Source organism: Aspergillus homomorphus (genome assembly GCF_003184865.1).
Source record: "Aspergillus homomorphus CBS 101889 unplaced genomic scaffold BO97scaffold_14, whole genome shotgun sequence".
Taxonomy (NCBI): domain Eukaryota; kingdom Fungi; phylum Ascomycota; class Eurotiomycetes; order Eurotiales; family Aspergillaceae; genus Aspergillus; species Aspergillus homomorphus.
In genome coordinates, this window is record NW_020291900.1 from 379,698 (window position 1) to 406,645 (window position 26,948).

Here is a 26,948-nt window from a genome sequence, read left to right on the forward strand (position 1 = left end):
CGCTACAGGCTGCTGTCAGCTGTTCCTCCGGCCAGAGATTATACTGAAATGAGGCTGCAGCTTTACGCCGCCTGCTCCCCAGAATGCTGTCCTAATGTGGACTCAAACATCAAGCTGCTAATAGTATGTTTATAGACGCCTCTCATCAAACTTATCTTCGAACAGCTCTCCCAGTCATCATCCAAGCCAGCACCTGATCTGATGAACATGCAATCGAATGAAAGCAAGATATATTCCAGCGCTACTGGAAAATGATGCAGAAAGTACTCACTGGGCGTTGATAGTTGACTAAACTGTTCGCTGACAGACATGCCAGATCCCTGCTAGCCCTGCCAACATCTACCAACCAATCATCCTCTATATGTTAGCGCGCGCTCTCACAAGTACTACATAAATCTCCCAGTCCTCCTTCCTCTAATCTCCAAATGTCCCAATCCTTTCCTTCATCTCACTGACCTTAACAACCAACAGCCAAAGCCCTCTTCCACGCCGAATATATATACAGAAAATGGAAAAAGTATGGTTCAAACTCCGCCAACCAGACCACCCCGCACCACCCGAAGCAACCCTCCTCTCGGGCCGTAACGACCCCAACGCCAGCCCGCAAGAGATTCAAAACACCATAACCCTCGGCCACCTCATCCCCGACCTCAAGCATCTCGACAGCCCCATCAACGCACACCACATCCTCCCCTTCCCGCCGCGCATGTATGTCTATCACACCTCCACGACAAATTTTGCCTGGCACTCTACCAGCCAGACAGATAACACTGGAAAACTCAAGCTGAAAGCCCCGATCGCTAGCGCTGTCACTCCTGGCGGGGTGACGCCGGGCGTTGGGGCCAGCCTTGCGTTCAAGAAGGCAGTTGAGAATCACGAGGCCTATGAGCGGGTGGATACCTATGTCGTCACCCCGACGAGACAGTATGTCACGGATTGCTTGGAAGCTCTAGAGGAGGAGGAAGGGTCGGCATGGGGTGGTGGGCGAATGCGGGCATGGACCCTGTATATGATCTCCGGGATTAAGATTGCGCGGTGCGGCGGGAAAGGTGGGGAGAGCGTGACGACGGAGTCGCGCGGGAAGGCGGGGAATGCGGGGCCGGATGTGTAAGTCTTCCATCCCTTTTCACATTTGCTGGGTATACGACCGTGGGTTCGGGTATGAAAGGTAATAATTGCATGGCTGATGACTTGGGCTGTGGCAGGGACGTTGCCGGTATCGCGAGCGTGACAGCGACCCTGGATCTCTCGCACGAAGAGTCAACTACCATCCAGGGTACGCATCAGTCGGATTTTGTGTGGGCGGTGCGGTTGGCCAAGGTGCATAAGGGGTGGTTGTCGAGGAATTGGTCGCTGGATCCGTATTCCACGGGAGCTACATTCGGTGTTGGGACGGATGGCGAGGATTTGGATGTGGCCAAGGTTCTCGAGGAGGAGGGTCTAGATCACTTTGAGGTGCTTGCGGATGATGAATTTGATGAGGCTTTGGTGGTTTTGGTAGACGATTGATTAATGTTTCCTTTGGAGGAAGTAAACGGAGAAAGAGGGAGCCTTGATAGAGAAAAGCATGCGTCTCCTGACGCCAAATGGTTCCAATTCGGACGCAAGACAGTTATGCTCGTTAAAAAAGGAAGGATACAGGATTTATATATAGGTAGTCATGCGAAGATAGAAATATTGCTGGATTGCCAAGACTAAAAACAGCCCAGGCTGAGTAACATTTGTGAGCAGTAGCGTTTCTCAATTGTCGTATGCAGATTGATCAGAAGGTACGACGTCCATACCACAACTGAAGTAAATATCGTATTCGTAGTCGAACTCTCGCTCAAGGAGAAAGCTCAGGCAGCGGGATTTCGATAGGTCCTTTAGATGAGATCTTAGAGGCCGACGGACTTGTTGCAAGGCTGGGAGTGTGGTACTCAAGATAATCTCCATTGCCACTCTCGCAAGAAACGTTCCAGGCAAACAAACCTATTCACCAAGCTGGTGATAATGAATGCCGCGATTGCTGCCATGCTCGCTGATTGTCTGAAATCCCACACACTACTGCAAATCGAAAAAGTCCCGCATCAGTGTGGTCATTTCTCCCTCTCCGGCAAATCAGGTAAACACGTTTCGAGAGAATCCCTGCCTTAGCCGCTGACACATTGACAGCTGAAGTATGAGGCAAGCAAAATATGATTTTTTAAGATATGGGGGGTTGATGGCCTACAGAGCCAAGGACGGTAAGGACCTGCCGTCTATACTCTATCTGCGGTCAAAATACCGGAGCGAGACCTTTCATCTACGGACCCAGCCTGCACATCGGATCAGGGCGCTGCAGAAAGCTCCTATCGAATTCTGTCGACACCGAAGGGCTTATTTTCCTCAGCTCAAGTACAAAATGTAAGATTGGTAGCTGAGATCCAGTTAGACCGAAATTTGTTATTAGACTTCATCGAGAGTTACTCTAAAATTCTTTCCTCTAATGAGGTCTTTGCTGGCTTCTCAAGTTTTGCCTCTTCTTCACACCATTAACACTGGTGCCATTATGGACCAGAAATCGATAGATGGCATTCTTTGAAGGAAATCTTTCATATATTCTCGAGGTCAACTCAAAGTTTGTCCCTAGTACTTTACAGACCGCGTCATAGCATTCTAGTTTTCTCCAGCCGTGCTTTTCTCATCGGCTGTACTAAGTCTGACTATCTCAGAATGAGTGACTAGGCTGTCACTCCTGAAGATTCTCGCCATCGATTCTTCCAAGAGAATGCCCGTTCTCATTCTGTTTTGTTTGTCATTATCAATAGCCTTGGCTTCGAGTTCTTCCTCTTCCCGGCATAATGCTTCACGCTGCAATTGTATGTTTTTGCGAGCTGCAGCAAGACTATCATCGAGAGCATCCTTGCCACACTTCATCATTATGATCTTATCTTCTATGTCGTGGTGCAGACTCCTGAGCTGTAAAGCGCGCACCTCATCGTCTAATACCTCTGCCAGTTTTTGAGCCGCAAAGACGAGCCTGCTGACGTCCTGTGCTGCTATCGGTCTTCTATGTACGGCGATATGGCGGAGTTCGGTCACCTCGGGGACAATAGCATCGAGTCCGGCATTTCTTGAAAGACGAGCACTTTCTGGAAGTCTTGAGGACCAATCAACCAGTATTTTTGTCCACCTGTTAAGCTCGACTGCCGACGCACAGTCCCAATTATTGCGTGCGAGCTCCTCAGGTACCCATCTCTTCATGAAGTCGAAGATGCCCTCTTCCAAGACTTGCTGAACAGTGGTCAAAATACAATGCTGAGTAGGGTAGGTAAAGAAGGAAGAGAAGGATAAGGCATTTGATCTCCCGGGTGTTACTGTCTGGTCTTAGGTCCTTGTTAGTAAACGACTTTCATGTCAGGTTCGTGCGCGGGCTACCCCATACCTGATTCATCTTCTCGTTTTCGTTTGGCCACACGGTTAATGCTGGGCGTCGGTGATGCGGCAATGGTTGACCTCACCACAGGTTCACCAGTCTCATCGGGGTTGTTTGTCGCGTAACCTGAACGAGCTCTCTCGAGCGCCTCCGTCTCTGTGCGCGACACCTCTTCTCTGGGGTTTACGGATCGTGGTTCCGGCCCCAAGGACGGCGCAAACAAGCCCGGAAACTCCAGCTCGGCTCGGGCATTTGAGTTAAAAAGACCCCTTTTCAGGTAGTTTCTGGCTAATATAACTAGGTGATCGAGATCGTAGTTGGAACTTAGTGATCTTAGCGCATTCTCGTGGCGTTTCAGGCATTTTCGGATTGTTTTTTCCTTGCGAAAGTTCGCATGTGGGCCGGAGAAGATGCCCTTGCACGCAAGGAATATCCGCCGTCTTTCCGCGTCGGGGAACACTTCTCTTGCTGCATCCATGTCATGGAGTGGGTGAAGAGGTGCAATAATTTGAGTGATTGTAGAAAAAAGAGAGAACCCACTCCAGATCATTAACAAGGGATAATGAAGTGCTAAGTTGGAGATTCACTCTGGTAACGTGAGACTTCAACATTGAAAATAGCTATCTTGTAAGTTCTGGCTACAATAAACAATCAAGCGAGAGCAAAACATTCATGAGTCAGGTGACTATGTACTGTACATTCACCCTGGACCCCATACATCCCTCAACAATGACCTCTCCAACCTTATGTCTCTCCTTCACCCTGTTCCTAGAGCAGATGTTGGGTGACCTTGACAAGGCAAATTTCGACTTCAGTCTCGCTAAGCTACAGCAGCGCGAGTGAGCATCTGTTATGGGCTTTGGGCAACGCTCATGGCTGGGCAAAGGAACTCCTGTAAATGTAACCTGAATACGACTATCATTGTGTTATCACGATACTAACACACACTGATCTAATGGCCCTGCACATATCACGTTGTATCATCAGCTTCCATCACCAGGCGTTTTCAAGTCTGAATGCAAATGCATCAGTTAATCTAGAAATGGGATTCGCATTGCACGCGGTCGCCCGATCGAACCAAATCATTTCTTCCCAACACAGACTGCTAGTCTGAGGAAAAGTACACAATCACACTAGGAGGCTAGTCGGACGAACTTCCAACTAAGTCTCACTGGCAGCCCCGTCCCAGCGGTACTTGGAACGCCGCAGTCAGTTTGCATGCCAGCGCATAGCATGCATGCGCCCCGAAAACCCCGCACGCCAGTCACTTGAGCGCATCTCGCACACGTCAACATATCACTCGCAGCCTTTCTTGCAGGGATAACATTTGACGTGTCAGTCGAATCTTGTGGTTTGTGCTTGCTCCATGTTCTTTTTTTTCCGATGTCGCACTCACTGCCACTTGATTATAAGCAGAAATGCGCACTCCTTTTCGCGACTCCGAACAAAAGCCCCTAAGTCTCTTGCCACCATCCGAAAACCATGGAAAAGAAGCAGAATATAACAAATCGCAACCCTATCGCCGAGAGCGACCCCACACCCGCTACGGAAGAGGCGTATGAGCCACCCGTCTCAGAAGAGGTGTATGAGCCATCCGTTTCAGAAGAGGCGTATGAGCCATCCGTTTCAGAAGAGGCGTATGAGCCATCCGTTTCAGAAGAGGCGTATGAGCCACCCGTTTCAGAAGAGGCGGTTGAGGCACCCGTCAAACTTGAGATTCCATCGCTCGAGGAGTATAGCCAACGCAGCGAGAGGTGAGCACGGCCCTTCTAGCTTTCATCCTCTTTCTTCTTGCAAGCCACACTCTGATGTTTGACTTAGTCCCTACACGACACCCCTCATTACTCTCAAGGTCAACAACAGCTACTATGCCATCCCACAATACTACCTACGTCCCTTTGATCGTCTCCACTGTGACCCAAAGCACACCCAGAGGGCGCCGCGAAGGTACAATGACTGGTATGACTGCTTTGAAGACAACAAACCGTATCACCTCGAGCTGGCTATCGAACCGCAAATCGCGCATACCTTCATCCATTACCTCTGCACTGGCAATTATGAGACCCTGCAAAGCTCTTTTATCGATCCCCAGACAACTGCCGATCTCGAGAAAATTGTCCGCGCCCGCGATACTGTCGAACTTACTCGTGCCGCGCACACGTACGCCGCTGCAGTCCGGTATCAGATCCCGGGACTACAGAGAACTGCCCATAGGCTTCTGGAACAGTTTGCAGAGCGATTGTCGATAGAAGACATCCTTACTGTTGCGCGGGGGGTATACACAAGCCTTCACGATGAGGACGAGTCCGGTCGCACTTGGTTGGAGGACTTCGTTCGGGACAAATTGGCGAAGACGTATAAGGACAGGGACGGGTGCCTGAGACGACTGATGAAAGTGTATGATATCGGGAAGGACGAGAATTTCGATCGCTTCGTTCTCGACGAAGTCCTGGCTCTATATGAGAATGAGAAGGGCGAACTCAAATCGGCCCTTGAAAGAGTCTTGAGTGCTCCGGCTGAGGGGCCTTTGTGCGATGACCTTGCCCTGGATCGAGACCATACCCCGCCACTTGAGGATGTGTCCGCTACTGACCTCCTGGCAAGGCGTGGTTCAGGGATGGAACTAGAACCTGAGCCAGAGTCATTCTCAGAGCCTGAGCTATGCGTTGAGCCCGAGCCTGAGCCAGTACTCGAACCCGAGTCTGAGCCTGAGCCGCAAGCGCCAGCCATACCAGACAACCCTCTCTACAATAACTGGTGGAACTTGAACTCTAAGGACCGAAAGAGAAGAGAGAAACAATTGGTCAAAAAAGGCCTCCCTATTCCTGGCAGAGACTTTGAATTGCCGACACCCCCGAACGGTGAACCAGCGCCTGAGCCAGAGCCAGAGCCAGAGCTAGAGCCGGAGCCATTCCCGGAGCAAGAACCTATCCCAGAACCACAGCCGATCCCGGAGCTTGATTCCAGTACGGGGCAAGATGTTTTCGATGCTTATTCGAACGGCTACCATGGCATTATCAGATTGCAGAAGACACCAATTGGAAAGGAAGGAATGTAGGCAATGTGCGCCAATCTCCCGACAAACAAAGATACAGACCCAAGCTGACCCAATACGTGAAGGAGCTATCGATGAAAGACTGATTCGAGACCCCTCAGGAGCCCCGGCTGGAAAAGACGAGAACCTGGTATCTTGGGCGTTTTTGTTGTGTCCTTATTCAAGTTGAAGTGTCTCAAGCAGTAAATCCCTGCGACTCGTACTATCTCTAGCGTGTCTCTTATTTTCGAGGCCACAAGAGTCAAGATGCCCTCGAAGAAATCGGCAGTAGCGTTTAACTCGCACGGTCAGGAGCAACGGCCCAGTGATTCCTTCATGTAACAGGATAGGTGGCCCATTGCCAGTCTGTGAATACAGTGGTGCACTTTGTCGCTTTATCTCCTTATAGAGCAGACTTCCCATATCCTGATACCCCGACACAACGGTACTGCAACCGGGCGTCATACACTTATGCTCGTGAATACCGACTATGTCCCAGAATGAGGGGTGTTTGCGAGCGAAGCCCGAGATCTCCGAATAGATCCGACCAGGAGGGGATACTTCGTACGGGGATACCGCTTTTAGGTTCCAGTGCCGAGTCCTCACGCAGCACAGCGGAGTTGGTTCCTGCAGACGGTAGTGCGGCCCGGCCGATTCCATCAAATCCCCGATCCTCCGACCTCGTCCCAATCTATTGTTCCCGTTGCATCTGCATCCTTACGCGTGGCCCAGACGAAGCGATGCGGACCTTTGAGAGAGTCTCCTTCATCAGACTCAAATAGTATCATCACTGAGTCATGATGCTTGTGCAGGACCTGAGTTTCTTCCTACAATCCAGTCTGTCTAGTGAACCTCTCCTGCAGGGGGTGTAGGTGTGCATCAAACTCCCATGACTTCTCCACGGAAGAAGGATCTATGAAGAATCAAAACCTTAAAATCCTGGGGCCCAAGTCTACTCTTTCAGCAGGATGACGACAGAGTTCCCACCGTACCTGCTTAACATTAATCTGTTATGTTTCTGGCTGAGGCGTATGTGATGCGTCTCGCAAGGCACCTTGGTTTCTAGAAGTGCCATTCTATCAATTCCGGCAAAGATCGTCGTGCAGGTCTACGCATGAAGTATCATCCTCAATCATGTCCCCACGTGTATTACAAGTCTCCTATCAGACCACCCTCGGTGATCTCGGAGATCCAACGGCTCATTATACTTCCCGTCTTTGCCTGCAGTCTACCCGTCCTTCTCAGCCGTGTCGAGCTGGGTTACTGGGAGCGATCAAAATATAAGAAGTCGCCTTTCCTCCGTTTGCCACAATCTATCTCTTTCACTCATCATCCTTCTGAATTCTTAGCCTCCAAGTCATAGCAAATAAGGCATGCCTACCCTCGCCACCAAGGGCCTCGCCTCCTTGGCTTTGGGCGCTTCCCTAGTCCACGCCCAGCTATGGGACGAAGTCATCCAGACCACCTACGGCCCTGTCCAAGGCTTCCAATACTTCAATCAATCGACTTTAGAGAAGTACTTTGGCGTCTCCGACTCCAACGTGACGGCCTTCCTGGGCGTTCCTTTCGCTGCCGACACCGGCTACCAGAACCGATGGAAGCCACCGCAGCCACGCACCCCATGGAATGAAACTCTCCATGCGACGGCCTTCGGTCCTGCTTGCCCCAGCAACTACGCCAGCGACATCAGCGAAGATTGCCTCAGCCTGAACTTGTGGACCAACGCCGGCTCTGCCAACGAGAAAATGCCCGTGATGGTCTGGAACCAAGGTAGTGACGAGACCTCTAACGATCCCTGGTGGTACGGCGGCGGCATGGCCCTCAAGGACGTGATTCTGATCACCTTCAACCGTCGTGACGATGCGTTCGGTTACCTTGCCCATCCCGAACTCAACGAGGAAGGCCTCAAACAGACGGGCCACAACTCGTCCGGTAACTACGGCATTCTAGATCAGCTCGAAGTCCTGAAGTGGGTGCAGAAGAACATCGCCAACTTCGGTGGGGACCCGGATCGCGTCGTCGTGGCTGGACAATCGTTCGGCTCCTCCCAAATCTACCACGCGGTCAACAGCCCGCTCTTCAAGGGCTACTTCCACGGCGGTATCTCCGAATCCGGCATCCGCTACCCCTACGACCCTCTCCTCGCGGGCCTGGCCACCTCCTACGTGAACATGTCCGCCGCGTTGACCCATGGCGTGAATTACACAACCTTCCACAATGCATCGACCATCGCCGACCTGCGCACCCTCTCCATGGAAGACCTGCTGATCGGTTCCCAAGACCGGGTAAACAGCACCTGGATCGACCCCATCACCGCCCTCTCCGCCGGTTACCCACTCATCTTCAAGCCCGTCCTCGACGGGTATGTCCTGCCATCCACCTACCTGGACACCCTGCGCAACGGGCCCGCCAACGACGTCCCCGTCATCACGGGTAACACTAAGGATGAATCCGGCGCCTCAACAACCACCGACTACAGCGTGGCCGAGTACGAGGAATACACCCGCCAGAAATACGGCAATCTGTACAATGAGTATATCAAGCTGTACCCAGACAACGGCACGAACAGCACAGCCGACCGCTCCTGGAACGCCGCCGCGCGCGATGCCTCGCTCATTGGCTCGTGGGCCTACGCGACCGACTGGTATGACGCCGCCTCCTCCGACTTTTACACATACTACTGGACGCACGCTCCTCCCGGCCAGAACCAGGGCGCGTTCCACCAGTCCGAGATCATGTACGCGTTGAACGCGTTGTACGCGAACGTTGATACCTACCCATTCACCGACGAGGATTGGGAGATCCAGGAGCGTATGGCGGCGTATTGGGCGAACTTCGCCAAGACGCTGAATCCTAATGAGGGAGGCTCCTATACAGGTAATGGCACGCTGCCGGTGTGGAGGCCCAATAGTAAGAATGGCACGCAGTTGGTCATGGAGCTGGGCGATGGGTTTGGCAATGTGCCTATCGCGAAGAAGGAGCAGGTGCGATTCATGATGAAGTGGTTCCATGAGCAGATTCCTTACTAAGATGAGGTGGTGATGAATCATGATGGTACCCTCTGGCTCGGTGATTCGTATATATCTGAGGCTCCCGGTGAGCACGGCTAGCAGAAAGCCAAGTTTTCTAGCCGCTATCTGTCAGACGACCTATACTTACTATACTATGGAAAGAGAAGAAAAGATGGAGATTATTTATCAATATATCTTAATCCAGTTTGAGGTTGTCAGATTATCTAAGCTTTCATTCTATCTTCACCATCTTCCACTTCTTCTCCTCGCGCTCGCTGAATCGATTCCTGCCATGTCCAACGCCGCCGCTATGATCAAGTAATTGGTACAATCTTTGGCGGCACCCCCCTCTTCAAGACTAAATGAGCGGTCTTTCTGCCGGCTCTCGACATTGTCCTTACTGGCGGGGCTAGCGAGATATGTGTCTCTGCGCTGTGGTGGATGGTGGCTACTCTTAGACTTTAACATACATCCACAGTACATGTCTCTTGAAAATTAAATACAGCGAAGTATTACAGGTGGTGACAGGGCAGGGTACTATTAATAGGCTATGCAGGATTGATTGGCAAGTCACGACTACAGTACCTAACCGGCACCTAGCTAATAATTCAATTCTTAGAGAACTATGCCATGAATCAATGCGGATTAGTTGATGAGAACCCCTCTGAGAAGAGTATTTGTTACCAGTAGCTGATTGACCCATATGTAGAGTGGCTTAACCTAATTATTATACCTTAACCTTAACCTAACCATAACCTAGTAGTTAGGTTAAGATATAAAAAATAATTTAACTATATAATTAAGATTAGATTAAGATATAATTATTATTTTAATTATTTATATCTACTAGTTAAAAAGATTAGGTATAATAAATAAATTATTAATTATAGATTAATTAATAATATATATATCTCTTTTATATAAATAATATATAAAATATAAAATATTTTTAATTATAGTATAGTTATATTTTTTATATTTAGTTTATTTATTTTTTTTATTTTATTTATTTTTTTTATTTTATTTATTTTATTTATTTTATTTATTTTATTTATTTTATTTATTTTATTTATTTTATTTATTTTATTTATTTTATTTATTTTATTTATTTTATTTATTTTATTTATTTTATTTATTTTATTTATTTTATTTATTTTATCTATTTCTTCTAAGAAATATATTATATTTTAAAAAAAAGTTTTTATAAAACTTAATATAAAAAAAATAATATTTAATATAAAATATATATATTAATTATTCTTTATATTATTTAGAATAATAATTATAATAATATAGAAATTATAAGAAATAGATCTTTATTTAAAAATATATAATATTTATAAACTTAAATAAAATTATTTTTTTATTTTTAATAATAATTTATTTTTTAGATTATTTTTTAAGTTATTTATATTTTTATTTTTATTAATATAAAAAATAATAATTATCTTATTTTTTTTAATCTTTAGATATAAAAATAATTAAATCTAGATTAAGATTTTTAAGAATATTCTAGTATTTCTTATTTATAATAAAATAATTAATATATATCTAAAATATAATTATTTTAATTATATTAAACTAAAAATAATTTTAATAATAATAATAGATATTTTAAGAATTATTAAATAAATATTTAATATTAATATTATTAATTATAATAAATAAGAAATCTCTAGTTATCTAATAAAAAATAAAAAACTAATTATAATAAAATTTTTAATAAATAAAAATATTAGTATATCTTATAATATCTAAAATAATATTAATTAAATTAAAAATAAATTAATAAATTATATATTTTTAATATTTAAGTATATTTTAAGTTTTTTAAATATTTTTATCATAAATAAAAATTTTTAGTATTTAAAGATATTATAAAAAACTTTATCTAGATTTAAATATAATCTAGAAATAATAAATAATATATTAATAATTAAATTTTAATTATAATAGAATTAAAATATTTTTTTAAAGATAATCTAGTATTTATTATATTAATTAATATTATTATTAAATTATATATTTTTTAAACTTCTTAAATTTAGATATTGGGTTAAAAATTATTATAATTATATAAATATAATCTTTTATTTAATAAATATAATAATAATATTTTTATAATTTTTGATATATATTTTATAAATTCTTAAAAAATCTTTTTTTAGAATATTTATTTTTTTACTAATTAATTAATAAAGTAATCTAAATAATTAAAAAATTTATTATAAATTTTATAAATTTTATAAATAATAAACTTATTATTCTTAGATAAATAGAATATAAAGAAAATAGATATAAAAACTTAAAAAGATACTCTATTTATTTTTATTTAATTAAAATTAATTAAAAATAATTAATATTAGTATAATTACAGTACTAAATAAAAGTTTTAATTATTTAATAAAGATTAAGTATCTAGTAAATTATAAAATAGATTAAATTTTAATAAATCTTATAATTTAAAAAAAATAATAAATTAAATTAGATTTTAATTATTAGATAAACTGAAACTTCTTATAATATTAAAAATTTATATTTATAAATTATATATTTTTTTAAATTTATAATTAAAAATTAATATAATATATTATTATAAAAAAGAATCTTTAAAAACTATTTATAAAAAACTTTTATAAATAATTTTTAAAATATATTTTTTTAAAAATTCTTAAAATACTAAAAAAGGTTTTAAGATTTTTATTATTATTATTTTAAATATATTTAATAATATTATTTAAGGTTTTAATCTAAAATTTTTATAAAATAATATTAACTATAAACTAAATTATATAAATAAAATAAGAAATATAATATTAATTTTAAATAATTTTTATAAGATTAAAGTTAATAAAATATTATAAAACTAAATATTTTAAATAAACTAAGTCTAAAATTTTAAAAAAATTAAATTAAATATTAAATTATTATTACTAGTATTATTAGTTATTATATTTAATAATTAATATAAAGAAATATACTTATATAAAATTAATAAAATAATTATAATTAAATTCTTATTAATATAAGATCTAGATATTAATTAAAAACCTAATAAAATCTTATAATAATTTATATCTTTTATTAAAAAATATCTAGTTAAAATAAGAAATATCTTCTAATTAAAACTAATTTAATAATTAGTTACAATTAATATTTATTTAATATTTAAAAGTTTTAATAATAATTTTAGATATATTTTTTTAAATAACTTTAATAAATATTTTTTAATTTATATTTAATTAAAAGAACTTAATCTTTAATAAAAAAAATAAAATAATAAAATTAATTATTTATTTAAATTATATATCTTTAATAATTCAGAATAATAAATAATAAATAATTATAAAATATAAATTTTAATTTTAAAAATATTATTTATTATAAATAATAAAAATTTAGAAATAAAAAATAATTAATAAAAATTAAGTTAAAAAAAATAATATATATTTATAATAATTCTTTATTTAATATTTAATTAATTATATATTTAAATATAATTAAAGATATTTTTTTTATAATTTTTATAAAAATTAGAGTAGCTAACAGCCAGGTCAGGTCAGGTTAATTAAAATTTTTATACCTGATAACAGATTAATAATTAAATATAAAAAATATATATTTTTATCTAAATTAATTAATAATTAATCTGCAGGTTAAATTTCTTAGTAATTAAATCTATTAAAAAAGATAATAAATTTAAATAAAATATTTCTATCTAATCCTTACTTAATTTATATCTAATCCTATCTGATTCTGCCTGATTTTATCTAATTTAGATATAATAATTAACTATAGTTAACTATTATATCTATAGTTAATCTAATTTTTATATCTTAACCTAACTATTAGATTAAGGTTAGATTAAGGTTAAGGTATAATAATCAGGTTAAGCTACTCTAATAAAAATAATAATTTGTAAAATTAATTTCTAAATTCTTAATTTTTAAATATTATAAAATATAAAAATATTTAAAATAATAAAAATAAAAATTTTATTAAAAAATAATATATATTTTTAAAAAATCTTTTATAATATTAATAATTTTTTTTAATTAAAATAAAATAATAATCTTTAAATTTATAAATAAATTTTAAAAAAAAAATATTTTTTATTATTAATTATAAAAAATAAAAGATTTTTTTATAAAATTAGATATAAATTAATTTTTTAATTTTTTATAATATATATAATCTTAAAATTTTAAAAAAAATAAAAAATTTAATTTAAATTATTTATTTTAATTTAAGATTTATAATTAATTATAAAAATTTAAAAAATAAAAATAAAAAATTTAATAATAGTTTTTAAAAATAAATTAGATAATTATAATTAATTTATAATATTAAAAAAATTTTATAAATAATAAATTAATAAAAAAATTAAATACTTTTGTAAAAATAATATTACTTAATTTAAAAATATATTTATATATAAATATAATTTATTATAATATTTTTTTTAGTTTAATTTATTTATTATATTTATTATTATTAATAAATATAATAAATAAGAAATTATATTTAAAATTTAGAATTATTAAATATTTTCTTTTTTTAAATAATTTAAATATTTAATTATTTAGAGTTATATTTAAAGTTAAAATTTAAATAATCTTTTTTTATTATAAATTTAAAATCTAAATATATTATTTTATTAAGATATAATTTATATTTTAATAAATATTTTATTCTTTATATTTTTATAAATATTAAATAAAAATAATAAATTTAAATAAAAGAAATATTTATATAAAAAAGCTTTAAAAAAGATATTTATAAAATCTATTATTAAAAATATAATATAATATTTAGTATTTAAATTAAATAATTATAAATAATATAATTATTAAAATAAACTAATTATATAATATATTATAAATAACATTTAATTTAATATATAGATAATTAAGATTTCTTTAAATAAAAAATAAAAAAATAATAAATTTATTAAATTAATTTAAAAAGATTTAATAATAGTTTAAAAATATTATTATAATTTTTAATTATTATATTAATAATAAAAATATAATATTTTTTATATAATTTACTAGATTTTTAATATATAATCTAAATTAAATTATAATTATATATTTTTTTATATTTTTTATTATATGAATATTAATATTATAAGAAATTAAATTATATTAATATTATTAGAATCTTCTTCTTATTTTTTATAAATAAAAAAAAGATATCAGAGTAGCTATTAGCTAGATTAGATTAGGTTAATTAAAGTTGTTATATCTGATTATAAGTCAATAATTAGATATAAAAAATATATATTCTTATTTAAATTAATTAATAATTAATTTATAAATTAAATTTTTCAGTAATTAAACTTATTAAAAAAATAATAGATTTAAATAAAATATTTTTATTTAATTTTTATTTAGTTTATATTTAATTCTATTTATTTTATTTAATTTTATCTAATTTCTATTTAATTATATTTATAATAAATCTGATTTTTATATCTTAATTTAATTATTAAATTAAGATTAAGTTAAGATTAAGTTAAGATTAAGATATAATAATCAGGTTAGACTAATTTAAAAAATATTATTATATTTTTTAATTATTTTTTTTATTTTATAAAACTTATTTTTATATATTTTTAAATAATAATTAGAATAATTAGATTAATTTTTATTTAATCTAGATATCTTTTAACTATATTAAAGTTAAAAAAAATTTAATAAATAATTCTTAATATAAAAAATAATTAAAATAATTAATTATTTTATTTTTAAATATATTATAATTAGATATAAAAATTCTTATTAATCTAACCTAATCTAGCTGTTAGCTACTCTAATAGAACTAAACAGGAGTTTTTTATTATTAATAAAATAAATAATATAATTATTTTTTAATAATTAAGTAATATTTTAGATTATTAAGAAAAATATTTTAAAAATCCTGAAGTTTTATTAGAATATTATTATTTTATAAATATTTTAATTTTTTATTTTTTATAAGTAATTATAGCTTTTTTAATAACTTAATTAAGATATATATATAAATATAATTTTAATACACTTTAATAAATTTTTAGAGATATAACTTTTATATATTATCAAATTTAAATTATTTTATTTTATTTTATAAACTTAAATAGATTTTATAATTATTAATAATAATTATAAATAATAAAATAATAATTTTATTTAAATTATAATAAATTATTATACAAAATTTAGTAAATTAATATTAAGTTTTTTTTAAATTATTTATTATAATAAGAATATTCTATATTTTATAACTAGAAATTATTCTATTATTAATAATTTTTAAATTTAGGGATTATATTAAGATTTTTATAAAAAAATAGTATATAAATTAAATATTAATAATATTATATTTAAAGTAACTTAGTTTAATTATTATATCTTAATCTTAATTTAATCTTAATCTAGTAATTAGATTAAAATATAAAAATCAGATTAATTATAAATATAATAATTAACTATAATTAATTATTATATCTAAATTAAATAAAAATTAGGTATAATCAGATATAATTAAATAGAATTAAATATAAATTAAATATAAATTAAATAAAAATATTCTATTTAAATTTATTATCTTTTTTAATAAATTTAGTTATTAAAAAATTTAATTTATAGATTAACTATTAGTTAATCTAAATAAATATATATATTTCTTATACTTAATTATTAATTTATAATTATAAGGACTAAGGGATAAAATAATATAATAAATAAATATTCTTTATAAGAGTTAAAGATAATATTATATTATTTTAAAATAATATTACTAATTTCCTATTTTTATAAGTAATTATCATTTATATAATAATTATAATTATTTATCTAGTTTTTTATATAATCTTTTATTTTATTTTTATAAAAATAATTAATATTTTTTTATAATAAATTTATTATAAAAATTATAAAAATATTAGTTTTTATAATTATTTTTTTTATAAAATAAAGTTAAAGTTATATTTATAATATATTATTAAAATCTTCTTCTAATAAATCTATTTTGTAAAAAAACTTAAAATAATAAAAAAAATAATTATTTTTATAATTAATATCTTTTTATATAGATTATTATATAATTATTTTATAAAGATTTATATAATTTTTTATATAATTCTAGTTTTTTAATTATCTATTAATTTTTTTTATAGATATTATTTTATATAAATAAAAAATAATATTATTATTTTTTAAAAATTCTTTTTTTAATATTTATAATTTATTTTTAAAAAAATTAGTAAAGTTATTTTTATAAAAAAAAATTTATTTTTATATAAAAAATTTTGTTTTTTTTTAATTAAAATCTTTTTATTTTTTTTTCTTTATTAATAAATATTATAAAGATTTTTTTTAATATAATATTATTTTCTTTTTTCTTATAAAATATTATATAATTTTTTATTATAAAATATTTTTTTTAAAATTTTTTTTATTTTAATATAATTTTTTTCTTCTTATAAAATTTTATTTTCTAAATTTTTATATAGTTTTTTATTTTATTAAAATTATTTTTCTATTTTATAAAATATAGATTCTGATTAATATTTTTTTTTAATTTTTTATAAAATAATATTATTTATAAATAATTTTTATTCTTAATTTTAGTTAAATTATTTATTTTATAAATTATTTTATTTTTATAAATTTTTTAAATATTTATTAATTTAAGTAATTTATTATTATTATTATTATTAATATTTATTATATAGTTCTAAATATTACTACTATTATTTTTTTTATAAAATTTTTTTTAATAAAATTAATTTATTACTAATTTCTGTTTTTATAATATATATTATAAATAATTTTTTATAAAATTTTTTTTAAATATTATAATTAATTCTATTATTATAATTTTTTTTTATTATAATTAATTCAATACTCTTAGTTTTCATAATTATTTTTTTATTTTTAGTTTTTATTTTTTCTACTAGTATTCTAGATATTTTATAATTTTTCATAATTTTTTTTATAATACTTTATTTTTCTAGAATAGGATTATAGAATATATTTTAAAAATAAATAATATATAAATAATTTTTATAATTTAAGATTTTTTAGTAATTAAATCTTTTTTATTTTTTATAAATATATCTAAAGTAGTCTAAAATTAAATTAATATTATATATATAAATTATTAATAAAAAATAGAATATTTTATTTTTTATTAAATTATCTTCTGTAATTTATTTTATAAAAGTTTAAAAAATAATATTTATTATACTATCTAGTTTTTTTTTAGATAAAATAATAGCTTTTATTTAGTTATAAATAAATATAAATTTATTTATCTATTATATATTTAGTTATATATATTAAATAATTATAATTCTTGTAATTAATTATTTAAATCTAATTTTATAAAAATATTTTTTTAATTTAAACTAATAAATAATTATTATTTAATTAAATATATATATAAATTATTATAAGCTTTTTTATAAAAGAATATTTTATAATTATATATTTAAAAAAATTAGATGAAAATATAATAATTATTTATATATAAAAAAAATATATTATTTTTTTTATTATTAAAATCTTTTTATATATTCTAGTTTTTATTTATTATAATATATATTATAATTATTTATTTTTTAATTTTTTTAATTTTATATAAATATTTCTTTAAATTTTAGATTAGTTTTTTTATTATTTATAAATTAAATATAATTATTTATAGGTATTAAGTAGTAGCTATAGAAAAAAATAAATATTTAATAAATATTTATAAAAAGTTATTATATATAAATTTTATTAAGAATAATATATTTATTTAATTATTTTATTTAAAATTAATATAATTTTATAAATATTATTTTAATATATTATTTAGCTTTTTAATTTGATTATTAATTTATAAATAATAAATTATATTTAATTTTTATTTAATTATAAAAATATAAATAAAATCTAATTAGAAGTTTTTTATAAAAACTATTTTTTAATTTATAATTACTTTTATAGATATTTTATATAAATAAAAAATCTTTTTAAAAAATAATATTATAAATTTCTTATTTAATAATATTTTATAAATTAATATAAAATAGATTATTTTATTAAAATAATTTATTATTATTAATATATTATTAAATAATTTTTATATATTTTTTATTTTTATTATATTTATAAAAAGTCTAGTAATAAAATTTATTATTATTTTTTTTTATATTTATATAAATATTAATAAAAAATTTAATAATTTTTATTATTTTTTATAAATTATTTATTTTTTCTAGTATATTCTATATATATAATGATATTTTTATATAAAACTTATAAATTTTAATTATTAAAATTTATATATAATAAACTTTTTAATTCTAGTCTTTATAAAATATTTTATAATAGGATTATTATATAATTTTATAAAAACTTTTAATTTAAATATATAATTATCTAAAATATATAATTTTTTTATAAAATATAATAATTCTTATTTAATTATTTATTATAAGTAATTATTTATTTATATAAGGACTAATATCCTTATAATCTTTATGATAAGCTTATTATAAAAGAATATTAATTATTCCTATAAGAATAAGATAAGAGATTATATAAAAGACTAGATAAATAGTTATAACTATTATATAAGTAGTAACTACTTATAAAAATAAGAAACTAGTAATAATACTTTAAGATAATATAATACTATCTTTAACTCTTATAAGGGATATTTGTTTATTATATTATTTCACCCCTTAGTCCTTATAATTTATAATTTTTTTTATTAAATTAATTATAGAAGTTTTTTTTTTATTATAAAAAAATATTTTTTATAAGATAATTTATAAAGTTTTAAAATTTTATAAATATATTTATAAGTTAAAATAACATAATAAAATATTTAAATAATTTATATTTTATATAAAAGATTATTTTTTATTTATATTTTATTATAATTCTTATTTAATAATAAATTTTATAAAAATCTAATTATATAAATTATTAGATTTTTATAAATTATTTAATATATTTATTAATTTATAATAATAAATAAATATTTTTAATTAATTATTTATTTAATTTATAGTAATTTATATATATTTATAAATTATTATTTTTTTTTATAAAAAAAACTAGTATTTTTACTAGTAATTTAAAATATTTTATTTATTTTTTTATAAATATTTTTTATAAATAATTTTATAAGATTTTCTTTCTATAAAAAATATTTTATAAATTTATTTTATTTTTAATTTAAATTTTTTATAAAAATTTATTTCTAGATTTATTTCTGATTTTTATAATAATAAATTTATTATTTTTTTTATAAATATTTTATAATATTTTAGATAATATTCTAATATTATCTAATTTTTAATTAATTTATTAATCTATTATATTATTACTAGATAAAAATTTAGTTTTTTATAAATTTTTTTTATTTAATCTAGATTATTATAATTTATAATATTCTTAAATTTTTTTTTATAAAATTTTAATTTATATTTATAAAATATTATAAATAATTATTATTTTTTAATTTATAATATTTTTAAAATTATTTTATTTATTATAAATATTATAATTATAAGATTTTTTTAATAATATTTTTTTATATTTTAATATAATTATAAATATTATAATTTTTTTAATTATATTATATTTTTATTAATATCTTTTACTAAAATCTTTATAAATATTATTAATTAATTAATTTATTTTATAAATATTATAAATATAAAATTAGTTTTTATATTAATATTAATTATTATTTTTATTTTTATAAGAAAATTTTTTTATTCTTTAAAATAAATTTATTATATAAATATAAATTTAAATATATTATAAGTTTAATTTAATTTAATAATAATATTATAATTTAATTAACTAGTTATTTTATAAATATTTTATTTATTTTATATTTTCTTATAAAATAATTAATTTTATTATATTTAAAATATATTTTTAATTTTATAGATTTTTTAAATATATATATTATAATTCTAGTAGATTTCTATAATTAATTTTATTATTAATCTATTTTTATATAATTAATTTTTTTATTTATTAAAATTATTTATAAATATTTTATTTTTAATTAATCTAATATTATTTTTATATAATTTAATTTATTATTTTCTAATTTTTAGATTTTATTTATAAGACTTTTTTTTATATTATTTATATTATTAATTTAAGATTAGATATAATTTTATAAATAATATAATAAAATTTTATTTTAAAATAAAAAAGATTTTATTATTTAGAAATTTTTTTCTTAATTATAGAATAGAATAATTTAAAAAAAACAAAATTATATAATATTTAAATTTTATATTTTATAATTAAGTTTATTTTTTATCTTTTTTTACTATTAAAAATATATAAATTTTTATTTATTTTTATAAAACTTTATTTTTAAAATTTTTAATTATATTTTTTATAAATAATTTATAGAATTTTTTAATTATAATTTAAAAAATTTATAAAAATTAACTTATTTTTTCTATAATATAATTTTATTACTCTATTATTTTTATAGATTATTTAATATATAATCTAGATAAATTATTATAATTTATATTTTTTAATTTTTAATCTAATTATTTATTTTTATAATTAACTTTTATTAAATAATAAATATATAATAAATAGTATAGTTATAGATATTATAATAAATCTTATTTATAAATAAATTAATTTATATATTTATTTTTTTAATTTTTATAATACTAGAATCTAAATCATTTAGATTTATTTATAAATATTTTTTTATAGAATTAATTTTTAATTTTTATTATAATTTTATAATTTACTAGAATAAATTTAATTACTTATAAAATATTTAAATATAAGATTATATTTTTTTTATAAAAGATTTTTTTTTTTAAAAATTATATTTTTTATAATAATACCTAAGAATTTTTTTTATTTTAATTTTATATATAATATCTAGATATTACTTACTAGATTATTTTATAAAGTATAAATAATAAAATTATAAAAATTAAGAAATAAAATAATATAATAAATAAATATTTCTTATAAAAATTAAAAATAATATTATATTATTTTAAAATATTATTACTAGTTTCTTATTCTTATAAATAATTATTATTTATATAATAATTATAATTATTTATTTAATTTTTTATATAATCTTTTATCTTATTCTTATAAAAGTAGTTAATATTTCTTTATAATAAGTTTATTATAAAAGTTATAAGAATATTAGTCTTTATAATAATCAGGTATAAGAATTTTAATTAACCTGACCTAACCTAGCTGTTAGCTACTTATAAGGACTAAGTAGTAAGATAGTATGATAAATAAATATCCCTTATAAGAGTTAAAGATAATATTATATTATCTTAAAGTATTATTACTAGTTTCTTATTCTTATAAATAGTTATTATTTATATAATAATTATAATTATTTATCTAGTCTTTTATATAATCTCTTATCTTATTTTTATAAGGGTAGTTAATATTCTTTTATAATAAACTTATCACAAAGGTTGTAAGGATATTAGTCCTTATACTACTTTAATTATATTTAATATTAGTATTTATATCTATAAGTATTTTACTTATATTTAATACTTATATAAATATTAAAACTTAATTAATTATATTTATTTTAAAGAATTAGACTAGAATAAAAGATAAAATATAATTTTAATTAATTTTTCAGATTAACTTCTTTAACTTATAATCTCTAGATTTAATTAAGTTTTTTATTTTTTTAGAATATTAGTTTATAAGATATTTAGTATTATTATATAAATAATAATATAATTATTTTTAAATTTAATTAGAAATATAAAATTATAGAAATTATTTGATTTTTTATTAAAATAAAATTATTTTTATAATATATTTAGATCTTTTTATTTTTATTTTTATTTTTATTACTATAAATATAGATTCTAATAATAAATAATAATTAATATTATTTTATTATATTATTTAAATAATTAATAAATATATTTTTTATATATTTATTAAAATCAGAAAATAGTTTAATAAAAAAGAAAATCTTTTTTATTATTTAAGAAAAGTACTATTCTAGTATATTAAGATAAATATAAAATTTATATAAATTTTAATTATTTTATTATTATATTTATTTAAATTAGTCTATTATATCTAGTTTAAATATAATAGTATTTCTAATAAAAAAAGAATTTATTTAATAAAAGAAGATAATAAATAATTAAGAACTTTTTTTATTTTAAAAATAATTTTTTAAGATATTAATATTATCTTTATTAATAAATAATATTTATATTATTAATAATTTTAAGAGTTTTTTAATAATTAATATTTAATTTAAAAAATATTTCTTAGAAATTATAATTTAAATTATAAAATTATTTCTATTATTTCTAAATATTAAAGAATAGTTTAAATTAAGAAATATTTTTAATTTTAATATCTAGTTTTAAATTATTTTATAAGTAATAAAATTTTTTACTAATAATTTAGTATAAAATTAAAATTATATTATTAAATCTTTTATTTTAATTTAGTAGTTTATTATTATAGTTATTAATAATCTTAAAATTTATTAATAATATCTTATATTATAATAAAGTTCTTTATTAATAAATTATAAATAATTAAAATAAAAGATTTAATATCTATTAAAAAAGTTTTTAATTTTAAATTATTTTTAAAATATATTATTAAAATAATATCCTATACTTTTTTTTATAAATAATAAAAAAGAAAAAATTAAAATTATAAAAAAAATTAAATTAAATATAGAATTAAAATACTAGTATTATATAAATATAAATTAATTTCTATTTTCTAGTATATAATAAAATCTAAATATTTAAGATATAGATTCTACAAAATTATTAATATTATAACTATTTTATAATAATAATATAGATATTCTATTATAGTAACCACTTAGTTATACAGGTTAACTATAATAACTAGTTTATCTAGCTGTTATAGATTTATTATTATTTTAAATTATTAATAATATATAATTTTCTCTGCTATTAATAAATAAAAAAAATTTAAAATTAAATAAATTCTAATTATATAGTATAGGAAGATTAATTAAAAATATTAAATTAAAATTTTAATAAAATAAATATAAAAAAATTAAATATAATTTAAAATTATTTTATACTAGATATATTTAAAACAAATATAATTTTATTTTAATAGTAGTCTAATAGTAAATTAATATTAATAAATATATTATAATCTCTTAAATAAAAATTAAATCAAAAAAATATTATTATAGATTAGTATTTATTATTATTTATATAAATTATATAACTTTAGTTTACTAATATAGAAATAAAATAATAAAAAGCTTTCTCTTCCTAAGCTTTTTATAAATAGTTTATGGCCTAGTTAGATTGAATTTAAGTATTCCTTCAGCCCTTTATAACTAGAGTGGCTAACAGCCAGGTCAGGTCAGGTTAATCAAAATTTTTATACCTAACTACAGATTAATAGTTAGATATAAGAAATATATATTCCTATCTAGATTAATTAATAATTAACCTGTGGGTTAAATTTCTTAATAACTAAATTTTTTTAAGAAAGCAGTATAAAATAATAGAATATTTCTATTTAAATCTTATCTAATTCTATCTGATTTTTATCTAATTTAGCTTAATATCTGCCTAATTCTGTCTAATTCAGATATAATAATTAATTATAGTTAATTATTATACCTGCAGTTAATCTGATTTTTATACCTTAACCTGACCGCCAGGTTAAGGTCAGGTTAAGGTTAAGGTATAACAGTCAGGTTAAGCCACTCTATTCATAACATATTCGAGTTACATCATAGGTATTTTTCATAACCACATCTCTCTGTTTTTAGTGTTTCAATAGAGAAGGAAATAGAAGATAGTTACAACATAGTATCTTCCAGGAAAGGTATCTACACATTCCTGTCTTAATCATTACAGCTAGAATATGAGGGCCTGTGATATTGACGTCGAAATGAAGATTCCTGCATCTGATTACAGTCCTCATTCCACCCGTACCTTAAGTGTCAAGCAGGTGTTCTAGCCTTTTGTTTTAGGTATCTTATACCGCGGCTATTCTACATCCGCCAAGCACTGTTTAGACATGATGAAGGCGCTTGCAACTACACAGACACCCCCGAGAGACCCCAAGCCAACAACAAAATTGTTACGAGGCCCCTACCATTTAGCAGCAATTGAACGGACAGGCCGGATCCACAAGGCCCAATCACAAAAGTAGTAGCACCCGCATAAGACACAGATACAGCAACTAGCACACAGAGAACTAGGATAGTTTAAATAACCTGAATTTACTATTTTCAATGTTTTCCCATCCCATTCAACACTCATTATTCCTTTCCATTGATTAATTGCACGAAATATCTACTCCCACAGTCTTTACTTCATCTCTTTAAAATGTACTTTATCCAGCTCCAGTCTTTCCTTGCAATCCTAGTCGTCGCTACCACGACCCAAGCAGAAGTCACCTCGGCACCCTCATGCATCTCCAACATCAACAACCAGACGTTCGCTCTATTTAGTCACGCCCCGATCACATTCAGCCGCCAGATTACCAACATCGGCGCCTGCGAGCAATGGTGTGGCGAAACCAATAATTGTCAGGCCTGGCTGTACCTGGAATATGCCTCCCAGTGTGATCTACATCGTGCCACGGCTCTTGCTACGTCTCCAAATGAGCTGTTTGCATATGGTGGATGTGCACCAGCCCCACGAAACCTCCTGGCGATGATTGCTGCTAGTAGTTCAGGGCTTGCATCCGTTGCCTCGTCCTCTTCTATGGTCAGTCATTCTGGTGTCCCCAGTAGCGCTGTTGCAGTCCTGCCGAGTGCCTCGGTACCCCAATTCACTTCCCTCTACCCCTTCTCTTCTACTCGCACACGGCAGCAGTTCAGATCATCAACTGACAAACATAATTTGCTTTAGGCCGCACACAAGCGGTCTGTGGGTCATTCTGGCAACTCCGGTCATGGTCATTCTTATCGCCATAGTTCATTTCACCACAAGTAGTCATAGAGAGACTAGATTAGTCGCTTACCGTGGGAATTGGTGGGCTGGGGGGTGATGACCAGGATCTTTTTGGTTGTCTGTGTACCTTGGCTTCTCCTAGAGTAATATACAGCGTATCAGGGCGATATATTTTCGGACTTGGCCATTATGCACTAACCAGGCAGCTCAAGTGGACTTCCACGGAGTTACCAGAAAAAGGGAAAGGAAAGGGAAAAGTAAAACGAAATAGAAGGTCTAGGCGTGCTCCTCAACAGCGTCCCCTGTCCCTCCCAGGAGCGGATCTGTTTCTCCCTCACCTACTCTTAGCCCTTCACCACCACCACCACCAACAACTACTCCCCTTCTCCCCACCATCCCCAAAACAGCCAACCCCCACTGGACTACCGCGAATATTCCCGTACCTCCGGCCGGCCAACCTACCAGTACGTACCAAAGAATGGATCGGAACGGCGTCAAGACATCGACCCCGCTCGGGAGTTTCAGTCGAAACAGCCACGACACAGCTAGCATCGCCAATACTACCGCTTGAAGAGCCCAGTCCCGGACACTCACCACGCCTGAACCCAACAACGACGAGCGTAATTGGATGGCCTGGGGAATAAACGAACAGATGCTGAGAAGGGTAAATATGGTATTCAGGTAGTAGAGATGGAACCCTATAAATATCGCCACGCCGAAGTCGATTTGATTTTCACCGGGTTCATGGAAGATGGAGGGGAAGAGGGCGTCGATGAAGGTCGGGATGATGGAGAAAAGGGTGAACGCCGTGTACAGGATGGCGACAAGGATGAGTGCCTGACTAGGGTAGGGATAGTGGGGAGGGGGATAGGTGAGACATAGAACGAAGCTTGGGCCATTTTTCGTTAGTATTCATCACGGGGTTCGGTTCGGCGAAGCCCGGAGTCTGCGGGCCGCATGGAAAAGAGGATTAACCTTACAGGAGCAAGAGCAGCACCCAATCGACACCCAGCTGCACCAGGTTCAGACAGTCTCCGATTGTTCTCGGAGTATGGGCGAAAACGCCTGGCGGATCGGCGCCAGCGATGGTGAGGTTGACGGCTGTTAAGAAACCTACGGTAAAACGTTCGGTGGCACTGAGGAGATTGAAAAAGATGTAGAGAATGGAGAGGCCAGTGCTCGCCTTCTGGGTCCAGATGCGCCAGAGTTGAGGCAAAAACACCGTAATCTCGAGGCCGAGGAGGACTCTGTTTAGGGTGGAAACTCAGTAGGGTTACATTTACTCGCAGGGCCTGATACTTACACGCGAAGCCAGTTAGGGCAGGAAGGGGTCATTCTTTTCGGGTGTTCTCTCCACTTTTCCTTCCATACGAGGATATTGAGAGTAGCTTTGAGGGTAGAAAGTTATTAGAAGATTTGAGTGATTTAAATAAAGGGAAATTGTGAGTCTTTGAGAAAGACCGTTGAGGGAAGGAAGGGTACGGGGGGCGCTGCGGGCGCGCGTCGGAAATTGGGAGGAGGGAAGGGGCAATCTTCATTCTAACGTACAAAAGTACG

The 26,948-nt window shown here is 28.4% G+C and overlaps 5 protein-coding genes across 5 annotated transcripts; 3 read left to right on the forward strand and 2 right to left on the reverse strand.

Moving 5' to 3' along the window:
• The first annotated feature begins 445 nt into the window (after window positions 1-445).
• Window positions 446-1,635, forward strand: BO97DRAFT_469917 (uncharacterized protein). Its single transcript, XM_025699888.1, has 2 exons — window positions 446-1,107; window positions 1,206-1,635. The coding sequence occupies exons 1-2, from the start codon at window positions 509-511 to the stop codon at window positions 1,507-1,509; spliced, it is 903 nt and encodes a 300-aa protein (XP_025552351.1). The 5' UTR covers window positions 446-508; the 3' UTR covers window positions 1,510-1,635.
• Window positions 1,636-2,637: 1,002 nt separating this feature from the next.
• On the reverse strand, window positions 2,638-3,875 carry BO97DRAFT_450621 (uncharacterized protein; the record flags this gene model as incomplete). Its single annotated transcript, XM_025698934.1, has 2 exons — window positions 2,638-3,347; window positions 3,407-3,875. 2 exons carry the CDS (start codon window positions 3,873-3,875, stop codon window positions 2,638-2,640), a joined length of 1,179 nt encoding a protein of 392 aa, XP_025552352.1.
• Window positions 3,876-4,879: 1,004 nt separating this feature from the next.
• BO97DRAFT_389014 (uncharacterized protein) lies at window positions 4,880-6,455 on the forward strand (the record flags this gene model as incomplete). Its single annotated transcript, XM_025693687.1, has 3 exons — window positions 4,880-5,151; window positions 5,219-5,897; window positions 6,033-6,455. The coding sequence occupies 3 exons, from the start codon at window positions 4,880-4,882 to the stop codon at window positions 6,453-6,455; spliced, it is 1,374 nt and encodes a 457-aa protein (XP_025552353.1).
• Window positions 6,456-7,565: 1,110 nt separating this feature from the next.
• On the forward strand, window positions 7,566-9,620 carry BO97DRAFT_450623 (carboxylesterase/lipase family protein; the record flags this gene model as incomplete). Its single annotated transcript, XM_025698935.1, has 2 exons — window positions 7,566-7,586; window positions 7,826-9,620. The coding sequence occupies 2 exons, from the start codon at window positions 7,566-7,568 to the stop codon at window positions 9,458-9,460; spliced, it is 1,656 nt and encodes a 551-aa protein (XP_025552354.1). The 3' UTR covers window positions 9,461-9,620.
• A 9,358-nt stretch (window positions 9,621-18,978) lies between these two features.
• Window positions 18,979-26,726, reverse strand: BO97DRAFT_442635 (uncharacterized protein; the record flags this gene model as incomplete). The annotated part of the gene is made up of 4 exons (XM_025698280.1): window positions 18,979-18,988; window positions 25,864-26,280; window positions 26,372-26,638; window positions 26,695-26,726. 4 exons carry the CDS (start codon window positions 26,724-26,726, stop codon window positions 18,979-18,981), a joined length of 726 nt encoding a protein of 241 aa, XP_025552355.1.
• Between the last annotated feature and the right edge of the window lie 222 nt (window positions 26,727-26,948).

Bases quoted from the DNA above. Each gene is read 5' to 3' on its own strand.
- BO97DRAFT_469917 (XM_025699888.1), top strand. From the start codon at position 509: ATGGAAAAAGTATGGTTCAAACTCCGCCAACCAGACCACCCCGCACCA. The intron at 1,108-1,205 runs GTAAGTCTTCCA...GGGCTGTGGCAG, and splicing joins GGGAATGCGGGGCCGGATGT to GGACGTTGCCGGTATCGCGA.